Source organism: Calonectris borealis, chromosome 2 (assembly GCF_964195595.1).
Source record: "Calonectris borealis chromosome 2, bCalBor7.hap1.2, whole genome shotgun sequence".
NCBI lineage: Eukaryota > Metazoa > Chordata > Aves > Procellariiformes > Procellariidae > Calonectris > Calonectris borealis.
This window is the reverse complement of record NC_134313.1, coordinates 149,718,836-149,733,693: the sequence shown is the minus strand read 5'-3', so window position 1 is coordinate 149,733,693 and position 14,858 is coordinate 149,718,836. Positions and strand designations below refer to the sequence as shown.

Genomic DNA, 14,858 nt, shown 5'->3' with positions numbered 1-14,858 from the left:
AACTTCAAGCACAAATCAATCCCCAATGAAACTTACTGGCATAGCGGAGTGTCATCTTTGATGATACATCTTCCTCCATTTTTGCAGTATTCTTCAGGACAAACTGCAAACATAAAAGTAAAAATTATAATTTAAATTCCCCTTCCTCATTATTATATTTGTCATTGCCTGATTTTCAAAATGGCAGAATATTCACATCTCTCATTTTAGGTGCTTGACACTTCAGAAACTCTTCCTTTAGACCTTGACTTGGTGATACAAGTGTCAAGTCATAAATACATTATAGTCAATGGGGTGCTCTTGAGCTTATAGAAATCCTGGTACTTCACTTGAAGAGGCTTCTAATTTTTCTCAAGTCAGAGTTTAATTTGACTCCAGAAATGGAGCTTTTGCCACTTACACAATTTTCAAACAAATAGGAATATATAAAATAAGAGCCAAAAGAACTGAACTTATATTTAATTAGTACCTAAGTCTATTTTATTATTAATAGCTTTTATATAGAGGTGATGAACAGACATTACTCCTGTGTCACCAACCTTCTTATTAAAGATGTCCAGAATTTTAACACTTAGAATCACATTCTCATAAGAACTAGAGAAATCAGTCTTGAAAAGAATAAAGGTGTTTAAGAGGGGGATATCAGTGATATACTATTATCAACTTTTGACATCCCTTAACACGGATTTCCACATCATCAGATTTAGTTTTACTGAAGTTTAGTTTTACATCCCTATAGCAAGAAAAACTCAAAATCAAAAACTCAATCTTCTTTAGTAAGAAAATAACTGGTAAAATGCAAATTAGACCTAAAGAATTTTGGATATATGCCACATAAAATTGTTTACTGTGGCATATAAACAGTGCTATTCAGTGTGGACACCTCTAGTTTTAAGAAGAAATTTTGGAAAGTAAATTACTTACTTAAAAGATCTGCTTTCTGACAAAATAGTGGAAGATTTATAATTTACTGTCATGCAAGTCTACTAGTTTATGTTCTAGATTCTTCTACATTGAACTGATTTCTGAATATATATGCCTTTTCATTTAAAATACTTCTTATAAATCAAATTTACCAAGTATGTATTCTCTCTGCATTGTAAAATTGGTAATTTTTTATGTTAAAGTATGATTTCTTCTCTCACATTAAAAAAAAAAAAGTATAATGAACATATATAATGAACACAATACTTGTGGGCAAGTTTCACTCCCAGAGGAACCAGTGGATGCCTCCTATCAAGGAGTGAATGTAAAACTTTTAGTTTGTGAATAAACATTTAACATACTATAATGAATTATATTATTACAATACATACTATATATTGTGAATTTTATCACATAACTCATAATAAATTATAAAAACAGAGAGTTAAATTCTCAGTTAATGCAACTAAGTCAGGGGAGCACTGTTAACACATAACTGGCCCAGAGTTCGTAACTGGCTTGGGGAAGAACTGCAGTAACTTTTTTGTCACTGAATGGGATGTTTTGAATCTAAATTTAATTATTTATTATTTTGTTAATAAAAATCTGATTCAGATTGGATGTGTATTAGTGTCCTGTTCTTACTTTTCTCTACCATTTCCCTATTGCAAACCAAACCTGAATATAGTGGGAAATGCACTGTGCTAAAACAAATGCTATATATTTTGTTTCCAACCTGGATTTACATTACACTTAAAAAAACCCCAAAGGCTTTTCTTTTTAAAACAATTATGTGTTTATACCTTAAGAAACACCCCTTGTGAAGACGTTAACTAAGCATATTATTTTCCATCTTTTTCTCACTATTTTATCTGTGTCATACTTTCATTATGAAAATTCATACCTGATGTAATTTGATTAAGTTTTAACAGAGGGAATTCAGTCAAGTTTGAAGACTGCCTAAAGATTCAGTAGGAAATGACTATACTTTTTGTTTCAAATGATATTTTTATGCAAAATTAGGTACCTGAACAGCTGGACTCATCAAGGCTGAAATCAATGCAGTCTGCAATGCCATCACAACGCTGGGAGATTACTATACATTGATTAGTTGACGCACATAACAAAGAACCATTGAAACAATCTTTAATGGCTGAAATGAAAAGTAACATGACAGTTATTGTCAGCTACATTTCTTTTTCTCACTGTTAAAAAACTACCAGAAAACTTGGTTTGTACTGTGGTGTATAAACTTGCATCTGTGTGACCTCTACAAGCTTTCATCTTCAAAGACATACAACTTTACTACTGAGTAGATAAATAAGTAAATACACAAAGAACACAGATGTTACAGAAGCTGGATTTTCCCATGTTATATTTGTAAAGAAGAGGAGGGTGTATTTACTTAAAAAGTTGACAGCGTAAGCCACAAACCCCCAGTGAAAATCCATAAAAAGATATCACAAAACATTATCAACTCTCATTCATAACCTAGTTTTAAAATGATGGAATTAAGTTTTAAACCAAAAAATTGACATTGTATAGTTTCCTTCTATTACAAGAAACCAAATACTAAGGGATAGTTAACCTGCCAGAACAGGTTGTGGCAGACCAAAAAATCCCAGCAGATTACAGCACTGCTCCACATTTGTAGTATATCCTACCATCTATCTCGTATGATTGTCAGCTTTCCAGAAAGTAACTAACAGTCCCATGCCCTCTGCTTCACTTTCTTGACCAAATAATAATCTCATACTTATTTTGTGTGCAATCAGATCCAAATCCTGGACACCCTTTGCAATAACCTCAAATTTCTTCATCTAGTTATTCTTTACTTTCATGAGAGGCCTTCAGGTGTTTTTGGGATAAAGATATTAAATGGAGGCATTAACAACAGTGAAGAAATGAAAGTGAAAATATCAGCTTTTTGCCTATATTTCATTTTCCAGGTCCAAGTTAAATCTGTAGAAATGATAAAAATATCACAGCCCCTTTGAAAGTATACTATTTTGAATATGCACTAGGTATTTAAAATTTATGAGGACTTCAACAGATACATTTTGGTGCACTACAGAGGAATGAGAAATCATTTTTTATTCATTGCTATTAGCACTTCAGTCAGATGGTGTTGGGTGGGGCCTGTGGAAAAGTAATGTATATACCCCATTGGTGCTAATATCTTTATTTTACACCCTTACTATTGTAATCAGGCAATTATAAAAAAAAAAAAAAATTAAAATGAGATTAAGTAGATGAGATAAAGTAACCTTCACTAAAATTGACAGCGAGAAGAGGACTGGCCAAATGAAACATCTATAATTGGAAAACAGTTCCAAGATTTTCTTGTTAAAAGCAGCAAGTAATAAAATCCAACACATCAATTGGTATAAAACTGTATTAACATAACACTGTACAATCTAACTGCTGAGTGAACTCTATGGGAAATTCTGTCTGCATGAATCTCTAAGTCATGCAGAAAAGCATTTTTGTGGTAGAAATTGTGGTTGTAGTAGAGATCTGACTAATGCATTTTTTGTTTGTTTTTCTTTGTCCTAGCCTTCTTTTGGGTTTATACTTAATCTCTGCAAGATGCTATATGCATTTTGACAACTGGTCTTCATCCCAGAAGAAAACTTTCTCTGATGATTTCCTGAATTCAGAAGCCAGAATATTTTTGACCGTCTATTGTTACACTTAAATGAATGAAATTGCTAAGGTACATGGCACAAACAAAATGGAAGGTGCTAGTTATTCCTAAACTGAAATTTTCTAAAAACAGCAGGAAGATTTGATATGCACCAAGGGAAAAAAAAACCAACACAAAACTTTGCTACTTAAATCCTACTCTGTGTTCATAACTACTTAGAAAAAATATTCAATTTCAATCTAAAATCTGTAAAAAACTCCACTCCGAGTCTGTGTTATTATTACAGTACACATAGGCTGGAGTTACTAGCACAGCAATCAATTTTATAGATTATGTAAATATTTCAATAAAACAAACAAATTTTGTGGAATATTTACTTTTTCCCTCTCTGAATTTTCTTTGTTGACAAACTTACATGGCATTTCGCATGTAAAAAGTAGACAGCTAGAGATGAAATGCTGCACTCTCATGGCATATACATTTTGATGGGAAAATGAACTGTGATAGTAATCAGCTTTTCACTGATTCCATTTCAAACTACCACTAACCACTTACTTTTTGCTTTGCTCTGCAATCAGTATCTTCTTCAGAGAAAAAACATGAGCTGCTGTTTCTGTATTCTTATCTTGTATTGTAAAAACTTACATGTTTATATAGTCAAAACTGAGTTTTGGAGTAACAATGTGATTACAGATTTGACTAAGTTTCCACCCAACTCAGAATCCCAAGGTGTGCAATATCTATGGAGAATTTTTGTTCTTTGAATAGACCAGGACTTAATTTCCCCTCATTCCCTGGGCATTGCTTAGAAGTCAAAGGCACAGAAACAATATCTCAGTTGTTTGAGGAATACTGATACTCATGCAAACCTTGTGGCCTTAGGATTTTGGGATTTTAGAGAAACACATTAGCTGCTGTGGTCTGGGGTTGGGATATACATATACTAGGATACAGCAGATAGGTCTTTAATAGAGGACAAATTAATGAAGATTAATGAAAAGAGGTTTATTTGAACTAGGGGTATCTAGAATTTAAGGTAAGGGATATCCCCAAAATCACGCCTTTTGCAACAAAACCACAGAGCCCACTTCTAAACAAAAGTGCCTAGAAAGGTATGCACAGATAGTCTGCAAAGTCCATGCCAGTTTTATAGAGCAATTTTTTAAAAGAAATAGCATGTGCAGTGACCTGCATGTTTATTCATTAATTTTGATACAAATTATTAAAGAACTTGAATTTCTAGCTCACTGGAAACTGATATTTTATCAATTGTTTTGGTTATGATAAGGATGAAAAATAAAATGTCAAAAAATGTAAAAAAAATTTTGCAAAATGAAAAGTTTTAATATGTAAAAAACCTCTTTTTTTTTTCTATGTAGCTAATTATTTTGACCTTCCTGGAATGAAACATTTGGTCCCAGTTCATCTACCAATAATGAAATATTTTGAAATGGGCAGACATCACTTTTGTGTCTATCTGAAACTTCATGGTATCTCATTGCAGTTACAGAGTTCAAAACCTGTTGTCCTTGCATTTTGCTTGTGAGCCCTTTTTCTTGATTGGGGCAGAGATTGCTGCTACTGCATGAACAGACTTGATTTCAAAATCCTTGAAAGGTCAGGATTGCCTTGAATGTTACTGAATTACAGAACCGCAAAAGTCTATTCGTCATACTGTAATCAGAGGTGAGACAATGCAAATGCAGCTGACTGATCTATGGAAAAAAGTGGAAATGCTTCCAATTATTAAAAGAAATACAATACAAAAAATTTTAAACATTTATCAAAGTTGATAGCCAGGGAATAAGAACGCATAAGCAAAATTATTTGCAAATGTAACATGTCTCTCCGGGTAGCACATTATACGTGATACAAATAATATTTTTCTTGATGAGGGAATAGTGAATTTTACACTACACTTCATTATGTTGCTCTTTTTCACATCACTGTTTTAGGAAAGTAAGTTAGCATGGCCTTAACTATAGCAATGAAAGTAACTTACGGCAGCCAACTTCATCTTCGTTAAGGTGGCAGTCAGGCACACCGTCACATTTCAGGAGGGATGGGATACAGCCTTTGGAAGGACACAGGAACTCTGTTTGCTTGCAGGAGCCCGGAGTCATGGTGGTAGACATCTCCGTGGGACAGTTTGTTTCATCACTTCCATCCATGCAATCTTCAGCCCCATTGCATTTTGCAGTGAGGGGCAAACACTGCTGCACATATGCACATGTGAACTGGTCGCTACTGCAAGTTGGAGGGTGTGGATCAGCTGATCCTACAAGAAAAAAAAGAATATTTATTGATTCTCTTCTTTCAGTAGTCATCTATACTGCCTTTGAGATATACATAGGGACTACTGGGTCAGCAGCTGTTTTTGATTACTAAATTCTAAAAAAAATTTAAAAAAGCAAAGGTATAAAACCACAGCTCCTAAGTACAGAACACACTGTTAAAAACACTTTGTCTCATTTTCAGCATTTGTTTTGATCCTATTTTTGCTTGTGCCGTGTACCTATAGAAGGATTAATACCAAAGTATTAATACAACTTATCTTTCAGGAAAGATATAAAAAATATTCTTGACAGCCCTCAAGTTACAATCTTCCTCTACTTGTGTATTGAACGGGTGAACAAAAGTCAAAGAAAGACTATGTAAGTCTGGATCTACAAGGATGTCATTTTGTGGAAAGCTATCATCCATAGTAAGGTCTGAACCCTTAGCAGAGTAGGAAAAAAGACTTTCATAAAGTAACAACAAAGATTTTTACTGTCATAGTTTATTATCACTCTGATTCTGTGGCTTAGTTTGATGTGACAGAGAATTAAATCAAAGCAAATACTAGATAAAAGTTTCCAGGGTACAACTGAAAAAAAAATGTATTTTTAAATTTCAGACTTTAATTAATTCAGACAGCTTACAAAAGAAGAAATATCCCATGCTTACTTGCATTGCTGGAGAAAATACTGGAAAAAACTTTCTGTGATCACTTATACAAATAAATTTGTCTCAGACACTCAAGTCCGTCTTTCTTCCTACGAAAATCATTGCAACTGAATTTTACCAGCAGAAACATCAGAACTATTTGTGGAAACTGAATTCTAAGAACCTGGCTATGCTAACACTGTTCTTTACACCAAGAGTGTCTCCCATGGGAGCAATGTGATGGATTTCTGCAATTTTTTTTTTATGTGCAGGGAAAAGAGAAAAATCTCCAGAATTTAACTCTATGTATTTAGTCTTTTCTAGGTCAATTTGCAGCGGGTGAGTAAAGAAAATAATATTATGATTGTTAGAGACAAAGAAAGACAAATTAATGTCACCACCTCTGTAAAAGACAAGAGGAGTTTTGCTGTTGACTTGGGCTGAAGCAGAGCAGATCAAGTGCAAAAGTTCATGGATGGGTTTTACTTGCTTTTTGAAATGGTGCAAGTGTTGGTTTCTGACCTCAGAAGTCATATGTTACTGCTGCATTAAGGCATGGCACGCTCTAAGGGAATACATGAATCTTGGCATTATTTTACTACTTTTAATCCACTGGGCATAGCAGTATGTTTGTGTATTCTGTGATACCAGGCTGGGATTTTACAGAAGGAGAACTTTGCTGAAACATGCTCAGTTTCTAAAATACCTGCATCATGAATAACAATAGCATTTTGTACAAAAAAATGAACTGCTAATGTATTCAAAGAAACAACATACTGGTATTATTTTACCATCCGTTTGCTTGTGAAACAGTGACAAGGAAAAAGAGCTCAAACTGCTGTCTAACATTGACCTTTGCTAGCTTAGCAATTTTTGATTTTCATGTTGACATCATGTCAGAAAATCATAATTGAAAAGCTTCATACAATAGAATATTCCTGACATCATTTCATACTGTAGTGTTGTTAAATTCTATCATGCTACTAGAAAGATGTATTTCATACACTGGAAATAATCTAAACATAAAATGACAATAATGATTTTGACACAGTGAAAATAATAACTACTGATTTTTTGGCATGTTTGTATTCAGAATTACATCATAAATACCTCAAAGACATGTATTTTTAAATGATATTGAAAAGACTGCATTTTCATGATATATGTTTTATAAATGTGTTAGTCTCACAAAACCTATTTTCATTTATACTACTTCAAAAGGCTTATGAAAATTGTGTTTAGATGGTTGATTATAGACATTTAAATCACATAGTGAATTTATTTTTGGACATATTAAAAATATTTATATTTGGCATTTTTTTTCTACTTCGTGCCCATATTTTATCAGATAATTAATAATAGTAGCACATAAAGATTTTAGAATTGAGTTCATCATTAAGAACTTGTATATAAGCCCAAGATTCTGCCAAGATACCAATGAAATGTATCGAAAGCCATTGGGAGAACATATTTCTCTCTTTATTGATATAAAACTGGTACTGTTAAAAATAGTGCAAATCTCACGCAATGGATTTTTTAAAAAATGCATTCTTTCATATTTTTACTTTGCACTTTCTCTGGAAAAAAAAAAGGTATGATCATACTAGGTAACTTTTTTTCCCTTCTGTTACTTCTGACCCTTTTCCTCACAGTGCCTAGTGGTATTTAGGCAGCAAAAATGACTTAAGCTGCAGTCAGCTCCACTTAGGCATGCACTTTTGTCGTTGCGTAGTCCAGTTTTATTTTTTTTCTGTCTGTTCTGATACAGTGAAAATTAACCCCACACAGTTCCAATACGTTTGACTTTACTATGGTCACTTGTTTATGTTGCAGGAAAGATTGCATTTACAGCACATTTGTGAGCATTTTTGACCCAGTTTAATTCCCTATACCTGTCATAGTCATGATATGTTTGTTAATAGGTTTCTACCCAACTTTGCTTGGAAAACAAAAAAATTTGAAATCCACTCTTAAATTCAATAATGCATGAATGTGTTTCTTGTTATGAATCTGGTCTTGAATGCTAAACTATCTTGGGCTTTTGTAGCACTGATCAGTTTAGTCTTATGGTCCTGATTGTATAAAGCGCTTATGCATGTAAATGATCCCATACTAAATTCAGTAGTTAGGCAAATGTTTGAATGCTTTATTGAATGGGGGATTTATTATTATTATTGTTGTTGTTGTTGTTGTTGTTGTTGTTGTTATTTTCTATCACGATTCCCTATTGTTGTTAGAAAATAATGTGTAGAAAAAAGTTCTTCCTGACTTGCATGCCAATTATTTTAGAGTGTGCAATATTCACTCAGAGGAGTGAAGATGTCTCCAATTTATACTGGACGTTAAGTTAGAGGTAAGGTTAACCAGGGGTTTGTTGAGGTCTGATTTATGTTTTCAGTACATTGATACTGAAAAAAATCCAAAGTCATGCCCTGAAATCAGCAAAACCATTTTAGGTCAGATGAGAATACATCTCAAAGACCATAAGAATATCACCTTGCTTATTAACTCACATTATGTATTAATTAGTTCACATCTGTTTGGTTTCAGATGCAATAGGAAAATTGTGCTTTAGATGACATTATATAAAACATTATGATTGCTGTGATCTGCCAAAACTGTAGTCCCAAGTTCAATCTATTTACTTCATATAAAGTAGGTTATAGAGGCTTTTCTTAATTATAAATTAAATGTGCCTGCCAAAATTTTTGAAAATTTATAAAACATTAATTTATATATAGCTAACATTCAAAACTGAGTAATTAGGAATATGCAAATCTAGAAAATCATTAACTAATTTCAGCTGGAAAGAGACCTCAAGCAACATATTACGGCAAAACTAATTGCTTGCATACAAAGCTACTATCTATCTAATTATTTATATTAAGCTCATCATTGCAGTATCTGCTACTGACATGTTTCATTCTAAAGAGTGGCAGTATTTGTTCTGTTTCCTTGCCGCTGGGAAGAATTGAACTAAAATGTTTACACTGCAATGTGGTTTGCAGTGAAAAATGAGCTGGCACTAATGAGAGACTCATCATAAATACCCTCCATTGTGCTGAGTTACACTGTGGTATACTCACCTGACTCAGCCATAGAAACTAACTTTAAACTTATGCATATACATGAATCTCATATCCACTCTTGTAGATAAATATGAAGGTTATGTAAGCAGCAGAAGCTGAAGTGTTTTTTCAATGCAAATTGGACTATCCCTTTGTGGCCCACGGGCCGTTGCAGTCACTTAAAACCGTTAGATTCAACAATTGCCTAATACTGACATGCCAAAAAAAATGTTTCCCTCACCTTTTTCCAAATGTAGAAAAGATGTTCCCAACTCAGCACTCAGCTCCTGAGTGTTGTGTGGATCTCATTTTCAGACTGCATTCAGGAGTGGAGGAGATATTGTACAGGTTACTTTTTTTAAAAAGCAGTATCTATTTGAAGCTGTTTAAGGATTTGGAGACAAATCTACTGAAAATGACGTGTTCTAAGGAACACAGGATGAAAGCTTGGTTTTCTGTATCCAGGTTGCATGATCACTGAAAAGCAGGACTGGAGATCCTCAGGAATACATTCAGTATTTTCACAAAGATGAAAAGCAAACTAATCAAAATCAACTTCAGAGAAAATAACCTCTGCTCTGCAGAACATGGAGTCTGGATTTAGATCTGCATGACAAACAGCAGCAATTGTTGATGTTCCATTATAGCTAAAGGAATTATGATTTTTTAAGTAGCAAGCTGAGGACATGTCCTTATTTATTTTACTTTGTTTTATTTTACACTTATTTTTACCTTGCATATGGCAAATAACCAAAATTAAAGAAAGGGTTTAAAAATGGGCATATAACATTTACCTGTACATAAAAAAGACATTTTAATTATGTCCTAAAAAGTGACATTTTAGTTCAGTCCTTAATCCTTCGTGAAACCTACTCATGCAGCTGTGCTGGGTGAGCTATGACCTAAGGACCAAGAAGTGCTCCCCTATTGCATCCTCACACTTTGAAGAGAAATTAGGTAGTTGAGGTAGATACAAAAAAGCGAAAATCAGACCAGTGTGTAAAGCAAACCAAATTTGGTATGTACTGCTTCATGAACTGCAGTAACTACAGCTGTATTTCATTGTTGTGAGATAAAATGGATGCTTTTAGATACATTTTTATTTCAATGTGCTAACCATCAAAACATCTGTTACACTAAATAGAGCTCATGAGCTGATGATTTGGGAGTAAGGACCGTTACAGTATGAAAAGCATTAAGTCAATAAAAGCTCATCGTCAAGGACATAATTACATATCTATGGGACAGGGATTTGTTAAAGGCTTACTGTTGTTTGATGAACATTTTCTGTACACATATGCTTTGTTGCACTGTTGTCTTTGTCATCCATGCAGTGTAGTGATCCTGTTTCCTGACTGTGTGCCAAACGTCACAGGTTGGCACTGTAAACATTTTACCCAGGAATCACAGGGATTCAGTCACAGGAAACCACAGAATGTTATTACCCAAATACTAATATAAAATAAATGTTTGTATTACACAGTCTTTAGCACAGCCAGAAACACACAAACATGCTGAATTTGAATGAGACACCATCTCCATGCTATCCATGTCTTTTCTGCCTTTCTTGTTCAGATACCAAGATCTCTGGTGCAGAGTAGGTCTCCATTTATATTTATATATCACCTGTAACAGTGAATTCTATTTAAGACTAGTAGACATTGGCATTAAAGTAAACACTAGGAAGCATGAAATAAAGTTACCACATGCTATTACACAGCATTAACTCAGTTGTATCAGAGCTTGCTCTAAAGCCCATTTAGGTAAATGGGAAGACTCATTGATTTTAATGGGCCTTGCATCAGACCCTTGAAAACTAACAACCTGTCTGATATATTTGCATAAGTAATTTGCCTACTAAATCTAATAAAAACAGTGGACCTATTAACTGTAGCTAAAAGAGGCCAAAAATAACTCCCTCCAACAGTTTTCATTAGACAAGAGTATAAATTAATTACAGGTCCTATCCAATGTATTAATTAAGAGAAATAAGTGGCAGTCCTCATTTTCACTTCAGTAAACATTGGATCAGAGCATGAAATCAGCCCATTCAAGGTGGCTGCAAGGAAATAACCTTGTTAAAAAAAATTAACGAGACTAAAGTTGTTCAAATACTTTAACAATCTGTCTGTGAGTCTTTATTAGTGTCAATAAAGCTTCTGCTAGAAAATAAAATGTTAATTTCAAAGCTTGTAAAAAGACAAAAAAGGGGAAATTGAGTCTGGCCAATTGAATCTTTAAATCTCTTCCCCTCGTGAGAACACAGAAGTATGGGGCATGGTGCTGAAAAGGATCCCAGAGACCCTGTTTACAAAGCCAGAATTAACTAAAACAGAACTTGGCCCAATGACTTCAGAGTTTTATATGACTGTGTAGAATTGTGCAGAATTTCTTTTAAATGATCACAGTTTGTTAGCATACAAACATAATGGAAAACAGACAGGTTTACTGCCAGTAAAATCAAGCTATGATTTATAGTTTCCACTCAGATAACTACCACTTCTGGCTGGAACGCTCTGACTACCTGTGACAGAAATATGGCAATATTTGTCATATTTCTGCTAAGAACAGTCCAGGAATTGCTAGCTATGCCTGCTATTGTGATGGATTTATGTATTTGTTTATTTATTAGGAGCAATGAAGAACTGGAGAAGCTGTGAAGCTTTAGTTTCCAACAAAATGAGGTGGGCTGGACTACAGGACAGGTTTAGAGTGGAGAAAAGAGCAGTTTCTTGCAATCAGCACATTTTCATAGATGAGGTGGGAACACAACACTATGTTAAATCTTTTATTTCTCAACTTCTAAAGAAAGGTAGCTTCTACAGGTACAAATTTATTATCAGCTGAGAGGAGTCCTGAAGAAAACTAGGGTAAGGGCCGTATAGTTTCTGAGATAAATCTGAGCTTGTGATTTATTGAGGAGACAGGTAAGTTTTACATAATGAAGAATCTGGAAATTTTCTTCTCTCTAAGATAGTATCATGAAACTATTTCATTCCAAAAATGATTTCTCTCTATTCCTCCAAGGAAATATGTTGATTTTTTATGAACAAACTTAACAAAGCAAAATATAATCTCTGTGATTTGAGGCTTGCTTGGGTTTTTTTGGTGTAAACAGATGGGTTTTGGAGGTTCAATATTAATGAAACTATTTTAATACACTATTAATAACCCAAAGATTTTTAATTTCCCAAAAGGCATCTAGCTTGAATCAGAAGATTTCAGTATTCTGTACAGGTATAAGGCAGAGAGAAACTGAAAGATTTGGACCAAGGCATTATATTTATTTATTTAAACATACATGACATAATTACATTCAGAACTTGCCACTAATTATGTTAGTTTATATAGTGTAACTATCTTACCCTAAAATTATTCCCAATTTCCCTGCCTTGACATCCACAAAAAAAAATTGTGGCTTCACTGCCAGCTAGGTCTATGCACTGGAAGATACTGAGATAGGCTGAAGAATTTCTCTATGATGCCCCGGATCAAAATTTTTACTCTTCAAAAATGCAGAAATACACTATCTCTGCTAAGCAATGAGGATCTAAACCATATTCTGATTGGTTTCAGGGAGAAACTAATTAACTAAAAAAACTATTCACAAATATTCCCGGTATCCCCAGTCCTCTATCACTACTAATCTTGCTTTCCTCTTCCCCTCCTTTGTTGTTACAAGCAGCCTCCTCCAGCAGCTCCCCCTGAATCACCTCTTGCCCTTGAAAAAAGAAATTCCCTGAGATCTCAACCTGAGAGAGATTTCTGTTTCGCTGCAAGCATGAGCAGACAAGCTAACAGTGATTCCCCTGGCTCTGCAACTTAAAGAAATCAGAAGTTAAGTCTCCTCTAGAGAGTTTTTGCCCGTGATCTAACACTGTAGTATCAGCAACTCAGGCAGTTAACACTTCCAGTATCTCCTATGTTCAGGCTCCGGGAGTTTTAGAGATGGAGCATGGACTTGGTCTAAGCCTTTGTCAGATAAGTCCTGTTCCGCTGCAGAATTTTCTCACTATTGCTTCACACGCACACACACATACCCTTCAGCAAGACTCTCTCTGCAACACTGGGCTATTTTTTTCACAAACAACACACAAACACCTACTGTACTTTTTGGGTTGTTGTGTCTTAATTGGATACAGGTGTCAATTATGCTTTTCTTATAAGATCTAGTGAAATGGGATCTACTAAAAGTGCCAGAGAGCATACAAAATTATCTGCAAATGGATGGTTTCTAGACTGTTTGGTTATTTGGCTAATTTGCCTGTAATTCTTTTGCTGGTCTGCCGGTTTAAGGTCTGCACAGGAGAAACGTGTTGGCCATTTCATATTTTGCTTTTTGTTTCAATTCAGGATTCTTTATTTTCATGACTCTGAAAACAAAAAGGTTTTGGACATTTCCAATCTGATACCCAAAATTATAGAGGCTGTTTTATTTCATTTTCTTTTTAGTTGGCAGGTAGATGACATTATACTACAAGAAGTAATTATGGAGGTAGTTATCAAATATTTTTGAAATACTTGGACGCTGTAACTGTATGCTGTATAGAAAACCTCTTCATAAAGATAAATAATTCTACATGCAGAGGTGTATCTGAATAATGTGTACAGAGAAAACAAAATATTCAATTATCTCTCATCAGGGATTTCTCTGTATTGGAAAAAGCAGAGGGTGCGCTGAGTAAAATAGTATTCAATAATGTGATTAAAGATTATGTCATTGTATATAAACACACAGATCCTGTTGCAAAGTAAAAGGAATTCTGTGGCAGGAAGAGCAGGGAAGGTTTATAGACAATCGCAATTCAAAAAGTGTGTTCCATGAGGTAGAGATAAAATAGGGAGAAAAAGTCCTCAATATATAAGAGAAAAAAAAAAAAAAAATTAGCCAAGATTTTATGAAATTAGCATTTCCAGGCATATTACCTTTGCTCTGTGATTTCTAATCTGAAATCACAAGGGGATTGACTTCTGAAAACTTCAGTTTTCTGAAAATTGGATACCTTTAAGATGCCTAAAGAGACCACCTAAACTTATAGTAGCTCAGACTAATGGTTGATTTTGAAAACCTTGACCAGAGAGTATTACCTTATTATCCATACAGATTTTTTTTTTTTTTTTTACTCTTTCTTTATGCTATCTATACTATATGGAAATAGTCTTTATAGTCACTATTCTGTTCCTAAGTTACTTCAGTGAAAAAGTCTTAGGAACAATCTTAATTCTGCTGTTTTATTTGTAAACATTTATCTGAGATAGTTTGTGTTAGAAGATGTCAGTGATAAACTCCGTTT

The 14,858-nt window shown here is 34.1% G+C and overlaps 1 protein-coding gene across 1 annotated transcript in view; it reads right to left on the bottom strand.

Annotated features, from left to right (window-relative positions):
- MALRD1 (MAM and LDL receptor class A domain containing 1) overlaps positions 1–14,858 on the bottom strand; it is a 294,175-nt gene that overhangs the window by 47,920 nt on the left and 231,397 nt on the right. Inside the window, exons 33-35 of the mRNA XM_075143913.1 lie at positions 5,574–5,849; positions 1,952–2,077; positions 37–103 (exon numbers count right to left, since the gene is read on the bottom strand). Coding sequence (XP_075000014.1) covers positions 37–103; positions 1,952–2,077; positions 5,574–5,849 — 469 coding nt within the window. The remainder of the gene's footprint in view (positions 1–36; positions 104–1,951; positions 2,078–5,573; positions 5,850–14,858) is intronic.